This window comes from Thamnophis elegans, chromosome 7 (assembly GCF_009769535.1).
Source record: "Thamnophis elegans isolate rThaEle1 chromosome 7, rThaEle1.pri, whole genome shotgun sequence".
Taxonomy (NCBI): Eukaryota; Metazoa; Chordata; class Lepidosauria; order Squamata; family Colubridae; genus Thamnophis; species Thamnophis elegans.
The window spans coordinates 70,317,932-70,339,846 of record NC_045547.1 but is presented as its reverse complement, the minus strand read 5'-3'; the positions used below and the strand labels follow the sequence as shown (position 1 = coordinate 70,339,846).

At 38.1% G+C, this 21,915-nt stretch overlaps 1 protein-coding gene across 3 annotated transcripts in view; it reads right to left on the bottom strand.

Annotated features, from left to right (window-relative positions):
* CELSR1 (cadherin EGF LAG seven-pass G-type receptor 1) overlaps window positions 1-21,915 on the bottom strand; it is a 184,874-nt gene that overhangs the window by 73,876 nt on the left and 89,083 nt on the right. For all 3 annotated transcript variants that reach the window (XM_032220771.1, XM_032220773.1, XM_032220772.1), the window contains exon 5: window positions 16,862-16,950. In XM_032220771.1, coding sequence (XP_032076662.1) covers window positions 16,862-16,950 — 89 coding nt within the window. The remainder of the gene's footprint in view (window positions 1-16,861; window positions 16,951-21,915) is intronic.

Below are 21,915 nucleotides of genomic sequence, written 5' to 3'. Positions count from 1 at the left end.
AATTGATGAAACATGGATGGTTTATATAATAATTATTTTTCTGTTGTGACCACTATACATCTTTAAAATCTTGGGACTAAAGCCAATAAATTATATTTTTATTGTCAGGTTTCATGACTATAGTCTAGTGTAATGTTTCAGTTGTTCAACCAGAACTTGGGAGAATCAGGTTGAAAGAATAAAAATGTAGGAAAATCCCTATGTACTGTGTTTCCCCAAATTGACGTCCAAAATAAGCACGTGGCCTTATTTTCGGAAGGTCTTATTTTCGGGAAAACAGGGTAAATGGTTTGAGCTTTTCGAGGAAATGCAAGTTGTAAATCTAGCAAACAATAAAAACTGCATTTCTCATTACTGTCTAACATCTGCATCTTTTACTGATAGCTAGGTAGATAATTGGAACCAAGCAGAAATTTCTTGTCAGTGAGACCCACTGTAGCACTTTGATAAATTATGGTTTTACAGTTGCCTAGGTTTCCATCACTACCATTTTGTTATTTGGTAAGCCTTTTCCTCCAGTGGCCTGACTCCCGTAACATTTTTTCAAAAGTCTAAACGTTTCTGTCCAAAAGTTAGGGCACCTTACTTATCTCCTCTCATTTGGTGCCAAGTGGTTAAAATAACGTATGGGTCTGAACCTTACATCTATTTTTAAGAATATACCATGGTTTGCTCTTGGGCCCGGCGAGCTCAAGTAGTACTTAGCCTAGAATCATGGATCCCGTTCCGGGATGCATGCGACTCTACAGCGAAGGGATTGGCGATGCCGTACCGACCCTAAAGACTTAAGTCAAGTAAGTCAAGTTGCTATGGTACGTAAACATGGTTATTATTACTTATTATGCATATACCCTTTAGGCATAGAGAATAATAATAAGAAGTGCAAACATGTATAGAAGCAAAAAATATTGGACAAAAATAATGACATGATTGGAGAAGATGATAAAACAATATTTTGAGTTAAAGCCAGAAATATTTTTGCTGGGGATTTTACCTGAAACCTATAATAAAGAGAATACCTATTTAATTGTCCATGTATTAACTGCAGCTAGAATTATATTTGCACAACATAGGAAGAGTGAAAAGATTCCTATTGATGAGAAGGTAATCAGGAAAATATTAGAATGTGCAGAAATGAATAGATTAATATTAATAATTAAAGTAACAGAACAAACTGAATATTATAGGGAAGTATTTTAGCAATGGTTAGAGAAAAAGAAGGGCAATTGGAAACGAGGGAAGAAGACTAAAGATGAGTAGAAAATATGTTAAGATAATTGTTAGTATTATGATAAGGAAGATAATCATAATTAATGTTAGTACTTATTTTACTAGAAGATATGTTAAGAGGAAAATGAATAGGCTAATAATGTTTAATTGCTTAATATATTGTAATACCAAGATGAGAGAATTAGTATTAATGTGAATGCTGATGTAAATGTTGAAAGCTGTTGCACAGAGATATTTGTACCCAGACGACACACTGTTTAAGGAAAGACGAAATGTTTATATTTTGAAAAATAAAAAAAAGAATATGTAAAAAAAAAAGAGAAGTGCAAACATAACTAAGAGGGGGAGAAAACATTTACATATTTTGACAGCCATGCCAGATTGTAGGTATGTTAATCAGTAGTATGTATTCATTTACTGTTTCAAGTGGCTAAAGGTTAAGGAAAACCTGTTTCCTACTGACTTTTAAAAGCTAAACGAATATTTTCTTTTCAGAGTTATGTAGTGGGCAAAAAAAATAAATATATAAAAAATCACCAGTGGCTATGATTTTAAAGGATCATGCTCACATGGGGTCTAGTTTCCCCCCCCCCCCTTGCAGCCTTTAATAAAAAATAGGACAAATAGCAATAGTCTATAGGAGATGCTTAAACACCAAGGGTGCACTTTCAGTTCAATTATGTTCAGTCTCATTAGGCACGCTGCCAGAGTTAAACAAAAACCCTCACTTTTTAATCTATTGGTCTAAGCCCAATATTCTAACATAAAGAGAAAGCCTTCGAACTCACAGGTGTTAGGCTGATTCTATGGTCAAAAATCTCATTAACTGTTTTGCTGTAGGCACAGATTCTTATTAAGCACCCATTTCGGGATCTGTAAAAATTCAACAAATAAAGTTATAGAGTTTAGAAATTCTGACATTTGCAAACTAAAGGGAAGAGTTCAGTGAATAAATAGTACAGGGCTTTTCTGACCTGAAGTATGAGTTTGTAAGCTACACAAATCGGAATAACACCACAAAAGCCAGCAATCTTTTCCCAAACTAATGTGAGGAGATTCCCAACTAATGTAACCTTTGGCTATTTGTAGCTCAGAATCTGAGGAATTTCAGTGCCCATACATTTAAGGGGTGTCTAACTGGGGACAAGTTATTTTACGGCTCCTTCACTCAAAACAAAAAAACAAAAAAAGATAAATACGTTTATGAACAAGCCACCACAACAAGAACAGTATTTTGACATAGGAAAACACTTTCTACTAATGGCCAACAGGAAAAACAAATATTGAACATAAAGGCTTTCTTCCTTTGATGTCTCATTCCCTCCCTTCCCCCCCTCCCAACTCATTAACAACACTGGATGTTGTACGTGCTTGTTTTGGGATGGAAAAGAATTTACACCCATAATGACATTTTCCGCCCTATGAGCCAAGATCTTTAAAAACCTAGAAAAACTATCTCCCTATTTTCTTTTCCTGATGCAATTATATATTTAGGTTTTTCTAGGTTTTTCAGTATTAATAGAGAGATAAACTCAAGGGAGAATAATACGGAGGCACTGAATTTTAAACTATCTAGTTTTGCATGTGCGTACATGTAATTCATATAAATTAACATAGTCATCAATCAACCTTCAAAGCTACAGTTGTTATTAGGGAACTGTGTCTCACATTGTTCCATGGGAAAACCAATCCCAGCCACTTGTATATTCCAAGTATTTTAAAGGGGAAAATATCCGGTAAGTTTCAGAAACTTTCAAGTCACTTCTGTGCATGTTTTCCTCTGTGTATGTTCCTTTGCATTCATGAGGGTTGAAGTAAGTTTGCATAAAATTACATATGCATAGACTAACATGATGTAGGTCTACTTCACGTGATTAATCAAATCTTCATTAAATCACAGACCAGCATAAGAAGGGTCAACAATGAATACAAACAATAATTTTAAAAGCTAAACAATATGAAATACACAAAGCATTTTTTTATAAGTAATGTACCAAAAATCTAAAAAAATAATCTATAAAAGAGATAAAAATTAATATTTGGCTATGGAGATATGGAGGAGACGAACCAAGATGGCAACACCTTCTGGCTTGACCACTTCTGGCTTAACTCGACACCCCCCAAAAAACCATCCAAGAGCAAGAAAAGCACCTGGGACACATGAGTAAATATCGTCCAAATTTGTTGCATCTAAGCTTCAGACTGTAAGTAACCCAAGAGCCGAGGTGGCACAGTGGGTAGAGTGCAGTACTGCAGGCCACTTCAGCTGACTGCTATCTGCAGTTTAGCAGTTCAAATCTCACCGGCTCAGGGTTGACTCAGCCTTCCATCCTTCCGAGGTGGGTAAAATGAGGACCCAGATTGTGGGGGGCGGTATGCTGACTCTGTAAACCGCTTAGAGAGGGCTGAAAGCCCTATGAAGCGGTATATAAGTCTAACTGCTATTGCTATTGCTATATTACATTGCTACAACTAGGGCAGTGTTTTTCAACCACTGTGCCGCGGCACACTAGTGTGCCGTGACATAGTGTAAGGTGTGCCGTGGGAAAATTACTTTATATATAGTCAATATAGGCACAGAGTTAATTTTTTTAAACATTTTCTAATGGTGGTGTGCCTCGTGATTTTTTTCATGAAAAAAGTGTGCCTTTGCACAAAAAAGGTTGAAAAACACTGAACTAGGGGATGTCCACACAGGAAAACCTACAAGATGAAAAACATACCTGGCAATAAAATGGGAACTCGGGAGAAATACTTTCTGAACCTTGCCAATTCAAGGCTAGTTCTTTGACACGTGAATCTACTGTGCTTTCAAAGGTGCTTTTTTCCTATGCTTCCCCCACTTCCAGCTATAATTATTTAATGTTTATAAGGATTCCACTTTCGGAATCCTCTATGAGTGTGATGAGAAACCTATGACGCAGAGCCCTCTCTGTGGGGACATGCACCATCGCCATTTGCTCTTCTGGTTCCCGATGCGCATGCCAGCTGGTCTTCACATGTGCCAGAGAGCTGGAAACCCAAAGACCAGCTGCCCAGTGCACATGTGCATGCCAGCCCCCTGGTCTTTGAGTTTCCAGCTCTCTGGCACATTTGTATTTGTATTTTATTATTTGTATGCCGCCCTTCTCCGGGAGGACTCAGGGCGGCGAACAATTCAAGGGGGGAAAAAAGGGGAACATAAAAAGACAAAATACAAATAATAAAAGTAGACAACAGTCGCACAACCATACATGTCGAGAGGGGAGGGAACTCATCACCCCCAGGCCTGCCGGCAAAGCCAGGTTTTGACGGCTTTTCGGAAGGCCTGGAGAGAGGTGAGGGTCCGAATCCCTGCGGGGAGTTCATTCCAGAGGGCCGGAGCTGCCACAGAGAAGGCCCTCCTCCGGGTAATAGCCAGGTGGCATTGGCTGGTAGATGGCACCCAGAGGAGGCCAACCCTGTGAGATCTAATGGGTCTGTGGGAGGTAATTGGCAGCAGGCAGTCTCTCAAGTACCCAGATCCGATACCATGAAGGGCTTTATAAGTTACGACTAGCACCTTGAAGCGTATCCGGAGACTGATCGGTAACCAGTGCAGCTCGCGGAGGATAGGTGTAACGTGGGTGTACCGAGGTGCACCCACAATCGCTCGCGCGGCTGCGTTCTGGACGAGTTGAAGTCTCCGAATACTCTTCAAGGGCTGCCCCATGTAGAGCGCATTGCAGTAGTCACATGTGAAGACCAGCTGGCCAGCATGCATGTGCGCACTAAAAACCCAAAGACCAGACAATGTAAAATATGTTCTTTCCTTTTTTTCAAAAAAAGCCCCACTTTAAATTAAGTTGATATTTGGGTTTCTGGCACTTCAGTGTGCATGCGTTCTGGTTTGGGCACTCGGTACCGAAAGGTTCGACATCACTGCTCTATGATCACTTGTGTTAATACAAATGTATATTCAATGAAACATCATTTCCCAGTTTTCTTTTCTTTCTCCTGTGCAGGCAGATGAGATGTTATTTTCGGAACTATTGAGTTCTTGACGTTTATTGCATGATTCACTGCAGGTAAGGGTACACTTGAAAGTCCTTATAGGGAATTCTTCAAGCGCTGGACATGGGAGTAATGAGGAACTCTTCATCATAATAAATTCTTGATCTTGGTATTCAACAAAGTAAATATGTTCTTTCTTTTTTTAAAAAACCCACTTTAAATTAAGCAACAGATATAAGAATTGGATGTTTTATGCAAACGTGAATGAGCTGTGCATAAATACAAGGTACTTATTAATAGCTTGCATTTATATCTTAGGTTGCAGGATCCCAAGACTAAAGTGATAAATGTTTCAATTGAAAAATTAGAAATAGAAAATTCCTTTCAATTTATTTCTTTAAAAAATGACCTAGGTTAGCAATTGTTGCAGGAGATGACTAAGAACAGTATACCTAATAACTCTTTTATTCCTTAAATTCCTTGTCATATAGCGACATAATATAAAAACCAAGAGAGATATTTGAAATGCTGTTTTGGAAAAGGACATGGTTCATGATAGTAACAACTGGCATGGTTTTGTTAATTTATCTAAATACATTAAGGTACCTTAAGCTCTAATTTTCTAATAATCATATTCTGTGTACAGGCAGAATCATAGATGCATAGTCTGAAGATCCAGTTGAACATCAATGTGGGATTTGCTAGAGTATCTTTGACAGATGATGATCTAGATTTGAAGTTCTTCAGTGAAGGAGAACTCACCACTTCATGTAGTGGCCCATCCCACTGGCTGACAGCTCATATAAACAAAACTTTCTTCCCGACACGTATTCTGATCAAGACTCTTTAAACCATATTATATTTAAATTAAAGATGACCTCATTAAGCTTGACCTCTGATTACTATAAGGATACAACCACATGGTTTTCTATCCTGTTTCCCCCAAAATGAGACCTCCACAGATAATAAGCCCCATCGGGCTTTTGAGCACATGCGCTAAAAATAAGCCCTTCCCCCAAAATAAGCCCTACCCTAAAATATTTAACCTCATGTGCAGCCGGTCCCTGCCATTTCCTGGGCGGGGAAGGGGGGAATATGCCCCACATACCTCTACATCCACAAGGAATGGCCCCATGGAGGTCGCTCCTGCAAACTCTAGCTACCATGCCCCTTCTCTTAGTGGAGGCCGCAAAAAGAGCAGCAGGCCCAGCGACGTTAGGGCTGGCAAGAGTGTGCCAGAAACAGAGACAGAACTTCTTGACCTCTCTTGATCAGCTGATCCGTGGGCTTCAGGCCAAGGTTAAGGGCCTCCTGCACCTCAAAAATAATAAGACCTCCCCAAAAATAAGGCCAAGCACTTATTTGGGGGGGGGGGTTGTCAAAAGAAAATAAGACCCTGTCTACATGGTAGAAGGTGAAGTCCACTCACAAGTTAGGACAGAGTCAGCCTTCTTATATACATTGAGAGAAGGAGTATTTTGAACTAATTACAACAAATTTCACACGCTATTCTTTGCTTTGATGATGGCAATCATCAAAGCAGTCTGTGGTTTGAAATTCTGATACACACAACTGAACAGTGCTTTAAACTTTCCAAACCTTTTACAAACAGTTTCAATAAAGAACTCTCCAGAGGTTATTTATAACATGAGCCATGCTCTTCATAAGTTATCTGCTGATTTCCAATCGGCAGGAAATGGATGAGCAGCCTATGGATATGTTTGTTTGGGTGGATACATGTGCAACAGAAGATAATATATCTATAGTTTCCTACACTTTATTTGGTTTTCAACCACAAGTTTACACGTATATAACCTGACCTACATTTTATGACTTAGCTCATTTTCTTGAGCAACCTGTTCCATGGTTGCATTATTATTCTACAATGGATTTAGAAAGTATCCTTCTGTTTAGTCAGCATTTTTAATCTGCAAAATAAGTAAAACTGGACCATGTGATGGCTATATATGATTTCACTCACTGTCTCTGTTAGGGCTCAATTTATTAAGAGATTTGTTTTCTGACTACGATGTTTTTGTAGTTGGCTGGATTCTATTGTGGTTTGTGGGAAGCTGACATCATGTCTGGATGGTACTGCATAATGACAGGGAAACTGCAACTATGCCTATTCACTGGCACCACCAAAATACCAAGATTTCATGAATATTTTAAAAACTGGCAACTAAAGTTCTCCTTCCTAACTAGGTATCAGCCATCTCTGTAAAGACCACACTTCACCAGTCACCCCTGCATAGATCCATACAAAAGAATCTATAGATAGTCCTCGGCCTAACATTGTAATTGGGACCAGAACTCCAGTTGTGTTTTGATTGTTAAGTCAAGGCACTATGTGACCTGAAGTAATTTTCCAGCCTTTTTTGTGACTGTCATTAAGTGAATGCTGTGGCAGTTAAGTGAATTCTGATTGTTGTTAGAAACCAGCTGTTCTGACCTAGGTTTCCCAAGAGCATGAAGCAAACTCCTTGTCCCGAAAAAAACAAACAAGACCTTTTAATAATTTACTGTGAATTCTGCTCATTCACATTCAGCAAAGACTTTCAAGGAAAGATTTACAGTCACAGACCTTATCTGGCTTGGAGAGCTGCCAGGCTCACATCTGCAAAACCTGGCAAGGAGTCTCAGAGAGTCACAAACCAATTAAGCGAACTAATTGTCTCCTGCAAACTCCACTCCCCTTTTGCTCTTTTATTTCCTCCGGGAGGGGCCATTCATTGGCTACCTGTGGCCTTACTCCCAAGTCAACCCCTGTTCTTTAACTGTTTTTCTTCATCTGGCAACTCTGCACATGCACACACTGGGAACAGGCTCCAGTTGTTCTTCTGCCTCACTGATGTCTGACTCTGAAGGCAGCTGATAACTGGCATACGGATCTGCCCCCCCCTCCCGCCGTCTCTGACACCGAGCTTTCATCAGAGCCTTCCCCAGACTCCAGGACTGGCCCATGTTCCTCCCCAACTTCCTCACGGTCCAAATCTCCTGCCAACTCTGCTGGCTGGCCACAACACCAGCCCCCAAAAATCACAAATTATGATCATATGACTGTGGAATGCCACACCTGGTCATAAAGCAAACCTGCCAGACATATTTATTTATTTATTTATTAGACTTATATACCGCTCCATAGGGCTTTCAGCCCTCTCTAAGTGGTTTACAAATCTTTTAGCAAATTGAGTCAGCAACTTGCCCCCACAATCCGGTTCCTCATTTCATCCACCTCGGAAGGATGGAAGGCTGAGTCGACCTTGAGCCGGTGAGATTTGAACCGCTGAACTGCAGATCACAGTCAGCTAAAGTGGCCTGTAGTACTGCACCCTAACCACTGTGCCACCTCGGCTCTACATAGATATAGTCACATCAGGGTGTTTTACAGGCCACAAAGCATGTGCAGTGGCTGTCATAACTTTAAAGAATTGCAAAATCACCAGTTGTAAGTGTTGGCTAGGGGAATTCTGGGAGTTAAAGCTTATGTGGCAGTCCTGTTTTGCCTTCATTGCTATTGGTACATATTAAGAAATAAGATGATGACATGAGAGGCTGGTTCAGATCTAACTTCCGATCACATAATTACTATTACATTTTGAGCCAAATTTTAAAAGAAATGTGCCTGGCACATTTTACAATTTTACTTATTTGGAATGAAACCATTTTTCTTTGAATATTCTATATAAATAAGAATCACTAGAATCAAAATGAAACAATTAAATAGGAAATTAGCTTTGTTTTCCAGAGGAAGACTCTAATATATAGCTTTACACTAGGCTAAAGTTGATTATGTCAGGTGACTTCTATCATCATACAAAACCCGTTTTCCCCTCAGGAAATTAGATAATCAATCTTTCAGCCGCGCAGACAACCAGCCACAAATGGTGCTTCCATTTGTTCATCAGAGATTGCAGAGATAGAGTTATATTTTTAATACTGTTTTCAAACAATGCCAAACTATTTCAAGTACTCCTCAACATACTTACAAGAGAAAAACTAGATAAATAAACCTGTTGATCCTTGCATATAATATAGAATTGGAAATATAACAGAAATAAATGATATTTCTTATGAATATGCATATGAATATGTTAGTATGTTATTGTGTAACTTGATCTGGCATTTCCCATGAAAACATGCTTCATTTAATTTTGGATAAAGCTTCCTTATATATTTAAAGAGAAAAAGTAATTTAATTAGTAGATTAAAGATAGCATATTTTACAGCAAGGAAATTTGGAAACGCTTCAAAGATTTTAATTTCAAAACTCCCAACTTTATAAGATCAGTCAAAATCCTGTTTTATCTTTAAGACTCTTAAAGGTGGTGTAATAAGTTAAAGACATATGCAGCCTTAAAACTGTACCCCATAACTCATCCAAACTACTATAGAAATAACCATGGAATTTATAAATACTTCCTAGTATTTAATAAGGAAATAAATTCCTATTTTTAAATGGCTTTATTAAAAAAACAAGGGTTTATGAAGTTGCATTTATGACTAATGGAGTTGAATAACCACACATATGTGCTACTCGTTCCTGACTCTAGAGGGCAGTGCTCATCTCTGTTTCAAAGCCGAAGAGCCAGCACTATCTGAAGACGTCTCTGTGGTCATGTGGCTGGCATAACTAAATGCTGAAGGCGCACGGAGCTTTATTACCTTCCCACCAAAGGTGGATCCTATTTTTCTACTTGCATTTTTTACGTGCTTTCAAACTGCTAGGTTAGCAGAAGCTGGGACAAGTAACAGGAGCTCACTCCGTTATGCAGTGCTAGGGATTTCAACCGCCAAACTTCCAACCTTTCTGATCGACAAGCTCAGGGTCTTAACCACTGAGCCGCATCTTGTATATACAAAGCCCAATAAATTGAAACTAAATGTGAAAATACCTTCCATTTGGAGATTTTAAAAAAATGTTTAAGAAACAAAAAGAAAAGGAAGCTTCCCAAGAAATATGCTGATTCATAGATACAACTTGTAAACATATTTGAAGAAACCAATTGACTTGAGAAATCTGAATTTTAGCAATAAACAGGAAAATTAGCATGCATATAGTCTCATATAGAAAGTACAAAATTTGATTTAAGCATCAGCCTATCTATAGCTATTACGGACCACTTATAAATAGTCCCCAACCACCACCACCCAAGTCTTGTAATGGTGCCTTATTGTGCTGGGGGGGGGGATGTTGGGGATGCACATCAAAGAATGGTGAGAATGAGTGAAGAATGTTGGGAATGCACATCAAATCCAGGCAAGGGTACCCAAGGTATTCCTGTAGTTGTCAAACCAAGCAGGCACCTACACCAGGTAACAATAATATTGGACAATGCCAATGGCAGAGAGTCACTTTAGTGACAACAGCAAAGGTATCATTTCATATTGAATGGGAAAAGCCATTCCTGTATTTTCTCATTTATATTTATCTATAAATTCCAGGTTATAAGCTGAAATTCACAAAGGAATATATAAGAGATGTATAGAAGTTTATACAATGAATGGTTGATATTTAAAGTGTCATAACATTATCAACCATTCATATCATCCAGTATCAAATTTGACTGATTTGCAGCAGCTACAGAGCAACATGGTAAAATATGTTATTGGCAAAACAGCCAGTACCTTGATTTCAAATCTGCTATCTGCATGTAATTTAAGTGATGAAATACATCTGATTCTGAATGATTCTGGCATGTCACTGTTGCATCAAGTTTAGACATAGCATCCCATATATTTATTGGCACAACCAGAAATCTCTAAATTACCTTTGTCTTAGAAAACCTCTGTGGTACTTTAAGGCCTTGTTAAAACAAGAGCTTACCAATAAACTGCTTCCAAACATGTATTGCTTACAGGCAAGTGTTGATTTCTAGTTTTGTAGAATTTGGAAAGGAAGCCTTAAGGGGAAAAGGCAAGTTTGTGGTTTAGCTTTGCTTGCAATACCCAACAATCCAACACAGGCAAATTAAGTTGAACCTGTGCAATGTCTCCCTTCGTTTTTCTCAAATATTTTTTTATTTTTACTGTATAAAGAAATAGCAACAATTTTAATGTCTATATAAACAGTGTGTTGTCTTGTTACAGTTAATTTGAGCAATAGTTATCATCATCATCATCATCATCATCATCATCATGTTCATTAGTAGTGATCAGATAATAACAGTATTTTCTCCACATAACATTAATACTTAACTGTTAATGCTAAATCATATTGATAATTAACATATCATAATTAACCCTCATGGTAAAATTAATCCTTCACTTATAATTTTAAATATTCTAATTTCTGTTCCTGTTATTTAACCATAGATAAAACGAATCCCGTGTTTCAAAATATTCTGTATCTTCCTTCTCTTTAATTTCATGTGTTGATCTATCCATTTCTGCATATTCTAGTATTTTTTTCCCTATCTTCTCATCTGTGGCGGTCTCCACACCTTTCCAATGTTGTGCAAATAAAATTATGGCCACTGTTAACACATATAATATGAAATACATAACCCATTTATTATATTTTTCTGGTATGATGATATCCAACAGAAATATGTCTCCCTTCTTATTGGATGCTAAGAGCTGAAGAGACTTCTCTTATTTAAAAAAGAAAAAGGAGTTGTGTTTCTTGTTATTATCTAGATAGCACAAGCTGTTATTTCAATATAATCCTTCTCCATCCTGCTATCACTTAGGGGAAATCTTCAGATTTCCTATACATCTTATAGGCCTCCAAAATGCGAACTGCAGTGGGCAAGTAATATCGGGCTTAGAAATGTCCTTTCAATGTAGATTTCAATTTAGATCCCCTACCAGGATGTCTTCAGACTTAAGATTTAAAATAACTTCATTGTCACTTTGAACATACACTAATCGACATACATTAAAATGAAATTTTGTTGCACACAGCTCTCAAAGGGTCACCTCCAATATACACTACATAACTAACTAAATAAATAAACATATATCCACATATACAGGTATTATATGACACGAAGAATCAGCACAGTCTAGTTCAGATGTATACATGCACATGGCGAGAAAAATGAATCTTGTAAGTTTACCAGACGGTTGGCATAGGGAACAAAGCTGTTACAGAATCTGGTAGTCCTGCTAGATATACTTCGAAACCTCCTCCCAGAGGGGAACAACAGAAACAGAGTGGGTGTGTAGGTTCTTTAACAATGCTTTGAGCTCTAAGCACATAGCGCTTAAAAGCAGTATCCTGAATAACAGGAAGCAAGCTTCCTATAATCTTCTCAGCTGTCCTTACCACTCTCTGTATGGACTTTCTACCTGAGGCACTGCTGCCACCAAACCAAACAGTGATGCAGTTTGTTAAAACACTCTCAATCGAGCCTCTGTGAAAAGTGGCCAGGACAGAAGGAGAAAGATGTGCTCTCCTCATCCAACGCAGGAAATGCAGATAGTAGTTTAGCCCTTTGGGCCTTTTTGTTCCTTAGTGTTGGTTACATATCCTTGCATAATCATAGTATCTCAGCTTGATAGGACACCGCCAGAAAACATCAGCGCTGTAGGATGGATAGAGAGACAGAAAAATTGTCCCCAAAAGGCAGCCATGGAAAATCACTTGCACATTACCGCCAAGAAAATTACATGGGTGTGTCCTTATAATTAAGAATTGTGCCTGACTCAAGGGAATCTTTATCGTACAGTTCTTTCATTGCTTTCATGCTATGGTATTTTAATGTTCTTATTTACATTTTCTAAATTTCTATTTGCTGTAGTTTTAACTTCTTGGAAACTGTTCTGGGAACCTATTGAAGTGTGGAATATAAATTAAACAAACCAATAAGGCAAAAAGTCAACTATTGATTTGCAATGGCAAACAGGCCTGCAAAATCTTTAATAATGGCCAGTGCCATTATTAAACCAGTAAATTAGTCCACTAAGTTCTAAGAGGTAGGAACTTTGTTTTTAAAAGCAGCGTTGTCCATACACAAAATGGTTTTTCTTGTCCGTAAATAATCATATTGTTAGAAAAATGCTTTAGTACTTGAACGAAGTTGGGATCCTGATGTGAGGCAAAACCTTATTTTTAACTAATGTGTGGAATCACTTTTCTTTTTAAAGAATACCATGGAGCAATGTCAAGTTGTTATCTTTTTGGCAGCTGCTTAAAATTCTAAACCAACAACCACACCATGAAACCCAGACTTTTGCTGATATATATAAGCTTTTTTCCCAGGCTTCTTGGCCAACATGAGCCAATGACTCCAGTAAAAGAACTATGGATTACTCTATCATCTGTCATTTTATCAGTGTTTTTTCAACGAAAGCAACTGAACTGTAACAACCAAATGCAGGGGTGTATGCTGCAGATTGCAAGAAAATTTATGGCAAAGACTAAGTGGGCACTTAAATAAGCTGCAAATATCTATAGCCTCTCCCAGAATGTTAAAATAAAAGATAAAGGAATAAGAAAGAATGATGTCTTTCATAAAGAACTCAAGGCAATGACCTCATGACATGTAGAAATAAACAGAGACAAGCTTTATGAGGATGAGCTGCAGTCAGCCTCAGGCTCACATATTCTGATGACAATGGTGCCCTGAGAAGCTTCAGAAATGTAGCTCCATTTTAACCTAATCATAATTTTCAGTGACATTTTCATTCCAATCTTCCAGGTTAGAATAGAATAGAAGTCTTCATTGGTCAAGTGTGATTGGACACACAAGGAACTTGTCTTTGGTGCATATGTTCTCAGTGTACATAAAGAAAAATAAAATAGAATATATTCATCTAGAATCATAAGATAAAACACTTAATGATAGTCATAGGGTACAAATAAGCAATCAGGAAACAATCAATATCAATATAAATCAAAAGAATACAAGCAAGAAAGTTACAGTCCTGTGGTCCTAAGTGGGAGGAGATGGGGGATAGGAACGATGAGAAGACTAATAGTAATAGTAATGCAGTCTTAGTGAATAGTTTGACAGTGGTGAGATTAATTATTTGTTTAGCAGAGTGATGGCAGAGTGATGGTTCATAAGACAAATTCATTTACAAACAGTAAAAGATGTTCCCCAATATTCTGGTATGAATATTAAGTTATTTACTGTTTTGTTATGATATAAAAATATTACCCTCTGCCTTTTCAGGGGGGGGCTCATCCTTATTATCCTGGACTATATTTAGTGTTATTTTCAGCACAGGCCTCTCTATTGTTGGCAAAGGTCATCCTCCAAGCATTCTGGTTCAAAAACTCTTCTAAGTTTACATTGAAACTATAAAGTAATCCTGTCAAACTTTTAAATCAATCCCCCCACCCCTTTTTCTTTATAGCATGGATAATTCATTGATAAATGCCATGAGCAAATGAACATCCATGGTGAGGGTGTCAAACAAGCCAGGAAGACAGGCTTAAACTAACCCTGAATTCTCTCTCCTTATATCTGTTACCTGCTTTCTCTGAACTTTATTATTTTAAGCTCCAAAGACCACCCCAACAGTAGTTATTTAACAGATTAACAGAGTTGGAAGGACTTTATAAGTTATCTAGTCCAACTGACTAATCTAACTGAATGTTAGCTGCAGTTCAGCGGTTCAAATCTCACCGGCTCAAGGTTGACTCAGCCTTCCATCCTTCCAAGGTGAGTGAAATGAGGACCCAGACTGTGGGGGCAATATGCTGACTCTGTAAACCGCTTAGAGAGGGCTGAAAGCCCTATGAAGCGGTATATAAGTCTAACTGCTATTGCTAACCCCCCAACCCATCCAAGCAGGAGACTCTACACCATTTCTGTCAAATGGCAGTCCAGTCTCTTCTTGAATGCTTCCAGTGAGGAAGCTCCCACAATTTCTGAAAGCAACTTCTGAAGTTCCATTGGTTAATTGTTCTCACTGTCAGAAAATTTCTCCTTATTTCTAGGTCGAATCTTACTTTGACCAGTTTCCATCCATTATTCCTTGTCTGGCGTTCGAGTGCTTTGAAAAATAGCTTGACCCCCTCCTCTCTGTGGCAGCCCCTCAAATATTGGAACACTGATATCATGTCTCCCCTTCTCCTTCTCTTCACTAGACTAGCATGTCGAGTACTTGCAACTGCTTATCATATGCTTCCAGTCCCCTAATCATCTTGGTTGCAACATGCCAAACTTATCCTTGCAAATTATTAACAAGAAACTTTAATAGAGGTTATGTTTATAAATCTTAGTTCTTTGGTAGAACCAATTACTTTACAATGATAATTATTTTTTATAATTTCAATTTTAAGCGGCAGCAGTTATTCAACCTTGACTAATCTCAAAAAGCCGTGCAGGATTGGATTTATATTAGTACTTTAGTGCAAGATCAGCAGGAAATCCAAGGTAAATTGAGAAGTTTTTTTTAAAAAAATGTTTCAGTATTGCTAGCAGAACAAAAAATTACAAGAATTATATCCATGTAATCACCGGCAGGCAGCTTTAATTCAAAGAAGTCTTTACTTTTACCCTTAAATGTCTAAATTAAAAATAGTATTCTGATACTATATCAAGAAAAATATTCCTGCTTATAATAAGGAATTCTTGCTAAGAGACAGGGTACTTTTTGTGCTGAATGAGCGACTTTAAAACTAAAGCCTGAACAAAAAGGATCAATTGTGATTTAGCTTTTCCACATAGAAAAAGCTATTTGAACTGAAGAAAGAAGTTCACTTTTGACAACAAGGAGCAAATAATTAATGTCACATTAATCAAAAGCATATTATGCTCTCATCATTAGGCTTTTGACTATAGCTTTTTTTTTTAGCTATAGTCACCCTTGGTCATTTCAAAGTATTTCAAAGTATTTAGATAAATGTTGCTTTGAAACTAAAAGAGCAGATTTACTGGTTCTCTTTCTTTGGCCTTAGAATGCTTATGTAAGTTTTACATTAGGGATGTCAATCTCAAGGCCTGTGGGCAGCATTTGGGGTGCTTAGATCTGGCACATGGGGCTGACCTGGAAACAGTGAAGGACCAGCCCGCGGTGCCTCTGCCAGAGAAAATGGCGCTAGAGAGGGCCGGTTTTGCTGGCAGAGGGTTGCAGGAGTCTGTCATGGCTAAAAACGGCGCTTGGGAGCCTGTTTTCGGTGGCAGAGCACTCGGGCCGCCACACGCACTTTGACATGAGTGATGTCAAGCTGGCCACACCTACCCTGGCCACACACCCCAGCCCCCTCCCCAAGGTCAAACACAACCCTGATGCGTCCCTCAATGAAATCAAGTTTGACACTCCTAATTTACATCAACAGTCCCCAACCTCCTGGGCACTAGAGACCAATTCCATGGAGAGAGGATTTTCTACGGACCAGAGAGGGCATGGTTTCGTATGCTGCCAGAATTCTGTGGATGGGTCCATGTTTGTTTGTGTGGCCCAGTTTCTGGAATGCCACGGACTGGTGCCGGTCCCTGGACCAGGCGGAGGGGCGTCGGGGACCCTTGGTTTACATTATTTTGTGAAGAATAGTCACAAATGGTTGAAACCCTAACTCATTCATCATTATGGAATATATCCAAATAACCTATTGCAGTATTAAAAAATGCATCAGCCCCAAAGCAAGTTTCCCATTCCAGCAAAGCTTTTAACTGTAAGGACTTCCTTGGTTCATGTTAATAGAGTAACTGATCGAAACTATTGAGTTTATAAAGAATCTCACTAAAAGAGCATCTCTTACCTTGTTATAATACTGCACTTGGACAGAATGCCACTGGCCATCACTAACCCCTCCTGGGACAAATGGTGCAACAGTTGTGGTGGTTTCTCCTGAAAAATAGCATGGAAGAGCGCGCGAGAGAGAGAGGGAGGGAGAGAGAGAGGGAGGGAGAGAAGGAGAGAGAGGGGGGAAGGGAGGGAGGGAGAAAGGGGAGGGAGGGAGAGAGGGAGGGAGGGAGAGGGAGGGAGAGGGAGGGAGGGAGAGTGGGAGGGAGGGAGAGAGAGGGAGGGAGAGAGGGAGGGAGGGAGAGGGAGGGAGGGAGGGAGAGAGAGAGGGAGGGAGGGAGAGGGAGGGAGAGGGAGGGAGAGAGGGAGGGAGAGAGAGGGAGGGAGAGAGAGAGGGAGGGAGAGGGAGGGAGGGAGAGAGAGAGGGAGGGAGGGAGAGGGAGGGAGAGAGAGAGGGAGGGAGGGAGAGAGAGGGAGGGAGAGAGGGAGGGAGAGAGAGAGGGAGGGAGGGGGAGGGAGGGAGGGAGGGAGAGAGAGAGAGAGAGAGAGAGAGAGAGAGAGAGAGAGAGAGAGAGAGATCATCTTAAAAGTTCCATTTTTGACCACATTCATTTTTGTAATTAACAACATAGATGTTAATCATATTTGGTACAATCAGCATCAAAATATATTCAACAAAATATTGAATAGATCAGTACCAAAATGTTTTAAGATAAATCCATTGTACATATGTGTACGTATACAGGTAGTCCTTGACTTACGACTACAACTGAGACCAAAATTTCTGTTGTCAAGTGAGACATCTGTTAAGTGAGTTTTGCCCCATTGCTACTGTTGTTAAGTGAATCACTGCAGTTAAGTTAATAACACAGTTGCTCAGTGAATCAGGCTTCTGTATCTTCTCTATATCTTCACTTCTGGATAAAGTCACTGGACACTGACTTTGCTTGTCAGAAGGTCGTAAAAGGGGATCCCAGGACACTGCAACCGTCATAATACGAGTCGGGTGCCAAGCGTCTGAATTTTGATTACACGACCATGGGGATGTTGCAAAGGTCTAAGTGTGGAAAAACGATCCTAAGTCAGTTTTTTCAGTGCCGTTGTAACTTTGAACGGTCACTAAACGGTTCCCTCAATATACTCATGAATTAAGGCAACAGATAACAAAGCCTTTCAACATAACCATGTTTTTCATGATAGTTTACATCAAGTTGAATGCTTGGATTAGAAACGGTATGTAGAAAAATAATAATAATAAAGAGAACAATAAAAGCAGCTGGAAAACGATGCGGAGTCTGGCAGATTAAAGATCTGTTGTAACAAAAAGAGGCATTTGGCAGAGAGAGAGAGCTCAAGTTTTGGTGTGACCTTTTCCTGACCGCTAGCCATCTCCATCACTTTCAAAATAACAGAGAATAAAGTGTTGTGTCTCCAGAAATGAAGCTATAGAGAAGATACAGACAACATTGTACATGACAGGATATTATTTAGTTCAGGGGTTTTTAAAGGATTTTTTTTTTGAATTATGGAAAGCTGCTAAATGGAAAAAAGTAAAGTTCTAGTGATAGAAAATGATTTGATTTAATTTGATTTATTGCATTTCTATGCCGCCCTATTCCCAGAGGGACTCAATGAACTGTGAGTGAAGTTTTTCTCCCTGCTGTTCTAGTGACTCCATGGAATAGTTTGAAAAACCCTGCTTTGCCTATCCAGGAACCAATCCATGTAAAGCTAAATATGCAAAACTACTAAATGGAAATTTAGTAACTTCCCAGTAACGAATGTTTACGCACACTTTTGCATCTATCCGTCTTTCCAGCTGAAGTTTCAAACACATATCTCATATCACACTGTGACTTCTTTTTAAATGGACAGAATCAGCTATTTTACCCTAAACTGGACAAAAACAATTAGAGGCTATATTTCTTAAAAGAGCTTCCAAGGGTCAAATATGAATTTAGAAGTACTTCCAACCTGCAAATCTCAGTTATGGTTGGAAACTAATCAAAGAGAGAAGCAATCTGGAATTAAGGAGAAACTTCCTAAAAGTGAGGACAATTAAGCAGTGGAACAGCTTGCCTCCAGAAATCATTGGTGCTCCATCACTGGATTTTTTTTAAAAAGAGTCTAGACAGCCACTTATCTAAAATGGTACAGTACTCAGCCCTGCTTGAGTAGGGGCTGGACTAGAAGACCTCCAAGGTCCCTTCCAGCTCATTCTATTCTAAGATCAAATGTATATTGATTACAATCCGAGGAATCTAAATACAAGACATCAGTAAGCATATAAAATCACACTTAGAAAAGCATTTGTTGGCACTCAAATTCCGCTAACAATTAATGACAACAACAACATTAGCTGTAGACTGGCATAAACAATGTTAACGGCAACAACCAACAACTTTTGGCAACTATAAGCATATTACCCATACAATTGCACATTGCATATTTCTAAGGTGTCTTTGTGCTGTAGCAATTGTTCTTCATCAAACATTTAGCAAAGGAATGAAAACAAATGATATGCAAAAAGTAAAAAATTAGGATAAATCAAGAAAGTGAAAACAACTGCAAACTGACAAAAAGTATAGGAATTTCTGTGTGTTTTCTTCAGGCGGGAATGTCAGATAAGGTGTTGGGGGAACAAAGAAAACCTTTTTCTTCCCCAGAAAATTACAGAAGTTCTACCTCTGCCCTGAATGTCATGGCTTCCTTTCTTTCACATTGAAATGTCTTTTAAAGATTGGATTCGATAAAGAACAAGGTGCCAGGTAAGTTGTGCAGACTAGTACAACCAGCCCAGTGACTATTCTACTTGCTTCTCTGAGGTAATAGCAAAACAAATATCTACAGGAAAAGTACACAGGGACCTGTCAAAATGGGCAGGTTGCGTTTATCATGAGTGACTAGCTGGACAAAAGTTTCCACTGAAGAAGAATAAGAAAAGAAAAAAATTGGTTAAGACTTAAGACCAACAAGGTATTCAATAAACCTCTCTGTATTTCCTCAGTATTCAAATGCCTCAGTATTCAAATATTTGACACACACACCTGCTTGGTTCATACAGAAAGGTGTTCAACTGAGAAAGGAACACAAACATTGCCTTTCCTTAAAGATGGTGAATATACTTCTGGGTTGTTGTTGTAAGCATTTCAACACCCACTATTCTTTTATGAGGAGCATTTTGCCTCTGAATAGAAGTGAAATTACTTGCAAAAGAGGAAACCCTAATATTCCTTAATACTGCCTCACAAAAGCATGTGTCTTTCTCCTAAATCTGTTACAATATCTGAATGCCTGTTTGCAGTTGTAATTATTCAAATGCAACTTGTTGCCCTGGCGAGCCTATAGAAGCCATTGTCAGAATTGTGCAGGCTAAAATATGTATGCATTTATTCCTATAAATAATCTCTTGATTACCATTGAGTGGATTTTTTTAAAAAAAAATAAATTTTTACTTTGTTTTCAAAGTTATAGTTATAATACAAATTTCAACAGAAGAAAAGGGAAACAACAAAACAAGCAAAAGCTAAACAAGACCAAACATGGGAGTTGGATTTTTAATCTATATTTGCACATGAATTAAAAGTAAATATGTACAGTATGCCACACATTTTCTCAATGAGTAAGGGGGAAAAGTACTGCTAAGTCACCTTAAATAATAGATTACAGTAATTGCCGATATGTGAGTATGAACAATAGTATCTATGTTTTTAAAAAAGCAATTAAATGGAGCTGGAACAAACACTGCAATGTGCACGAAAATATCCTCTGCAGTTATGATGGATGAAAGTATTACTGTAATAGAGTCAAATAAAGACACTCTCAATTGTTGGCAACTTCATGGACAGATTCATGTTGTTTCCTTGATAACAGTAGAACAGCTCTTTGGCATTGCTTCATACCAAAGTCTCCAAGAACTTCTCTGATCTGATCTAGGTTTCCTTCTTGAAATAAGCCATGGTCAGTTACAGTAGATGCTACCACTTTGATGTACTAGAAACTCTGGACTATGGCTATTATTACAAAAGTTATCTTCTGATCAGAACATTTATTTCATTCTAGAGGTAGGTATGTTTTTTTTCCTTATATATTATTTCATAAACAGGATTTTTCATAAAGCAGACATATATTCAATGAACTCATATATTCTGTGGACTGTAAACGCACATATATCATTTAATATCTTGAAGATCAAATACAATTTAGAAAAAAGAGTGTAGGAATATTCAATTGCTCTGTTGTTTTTAATAAATCTTTTGCAAATCACATCTGGCTACAAAGGTTTTAAACAAGAAGTTCTTGCAGGATTAGTGTTTGTATTTCTTCTTCACTAGATAAGAAGGCTTTTGTAGGTTACAGACATAACAAACAGTTGATATTATCTAGACAGAAATCTTCTCTGGCTACTACATATTTTATCTTGATTTGCAATTAAACTTAGTAAATAGAAAAGTATTGCTTTGGGCACAAAGCTTTAAATCTAAATTTAACTGTTGCATTTAATGACTTGAACTCTGAACTTTTCAATGTGTTATGATCCACAGAATAATGGCACAAAAAGTCCTTTTAAAATATTTATTCAGAATATAATCATACTTATAATTATATTTACTATTGGGGATTTATAATAAATGTTTATACAAGGCAGAATTCTCTATTTACATAATTTCAGCTTCATGGTGTAAAAATAATCTGAAAACTACTTTTCTGAATCAGATATTTTCTAATAATTCCTTTCCCTTTCCCTCCCTCCCTCCCTTCCTTCCTTCCTTCCTTCCTTCCTTGTTTACTACTCCCTCTCCCTTTCCTTCTTTTCTAAACTAAACATCCATATAATTGTAAAGGGGGACTCTAATAAATGGAGATATGTGATTTTATTTACAAAACATGACTAAATAATTTTGTCAAGCACTAATTTCAGTATTAACAAGTTTCAAATTCTTTTTTGGGATAATTTATCATGCAGCTGAATGTATTTTTTACTTGGGAGTGAATCTAGGTTTATTTCTGGGACAGTATCCACAGAACTTTAAACTGAGCCCTTAAGCAAAATGTGGTTTGTCCTGAATT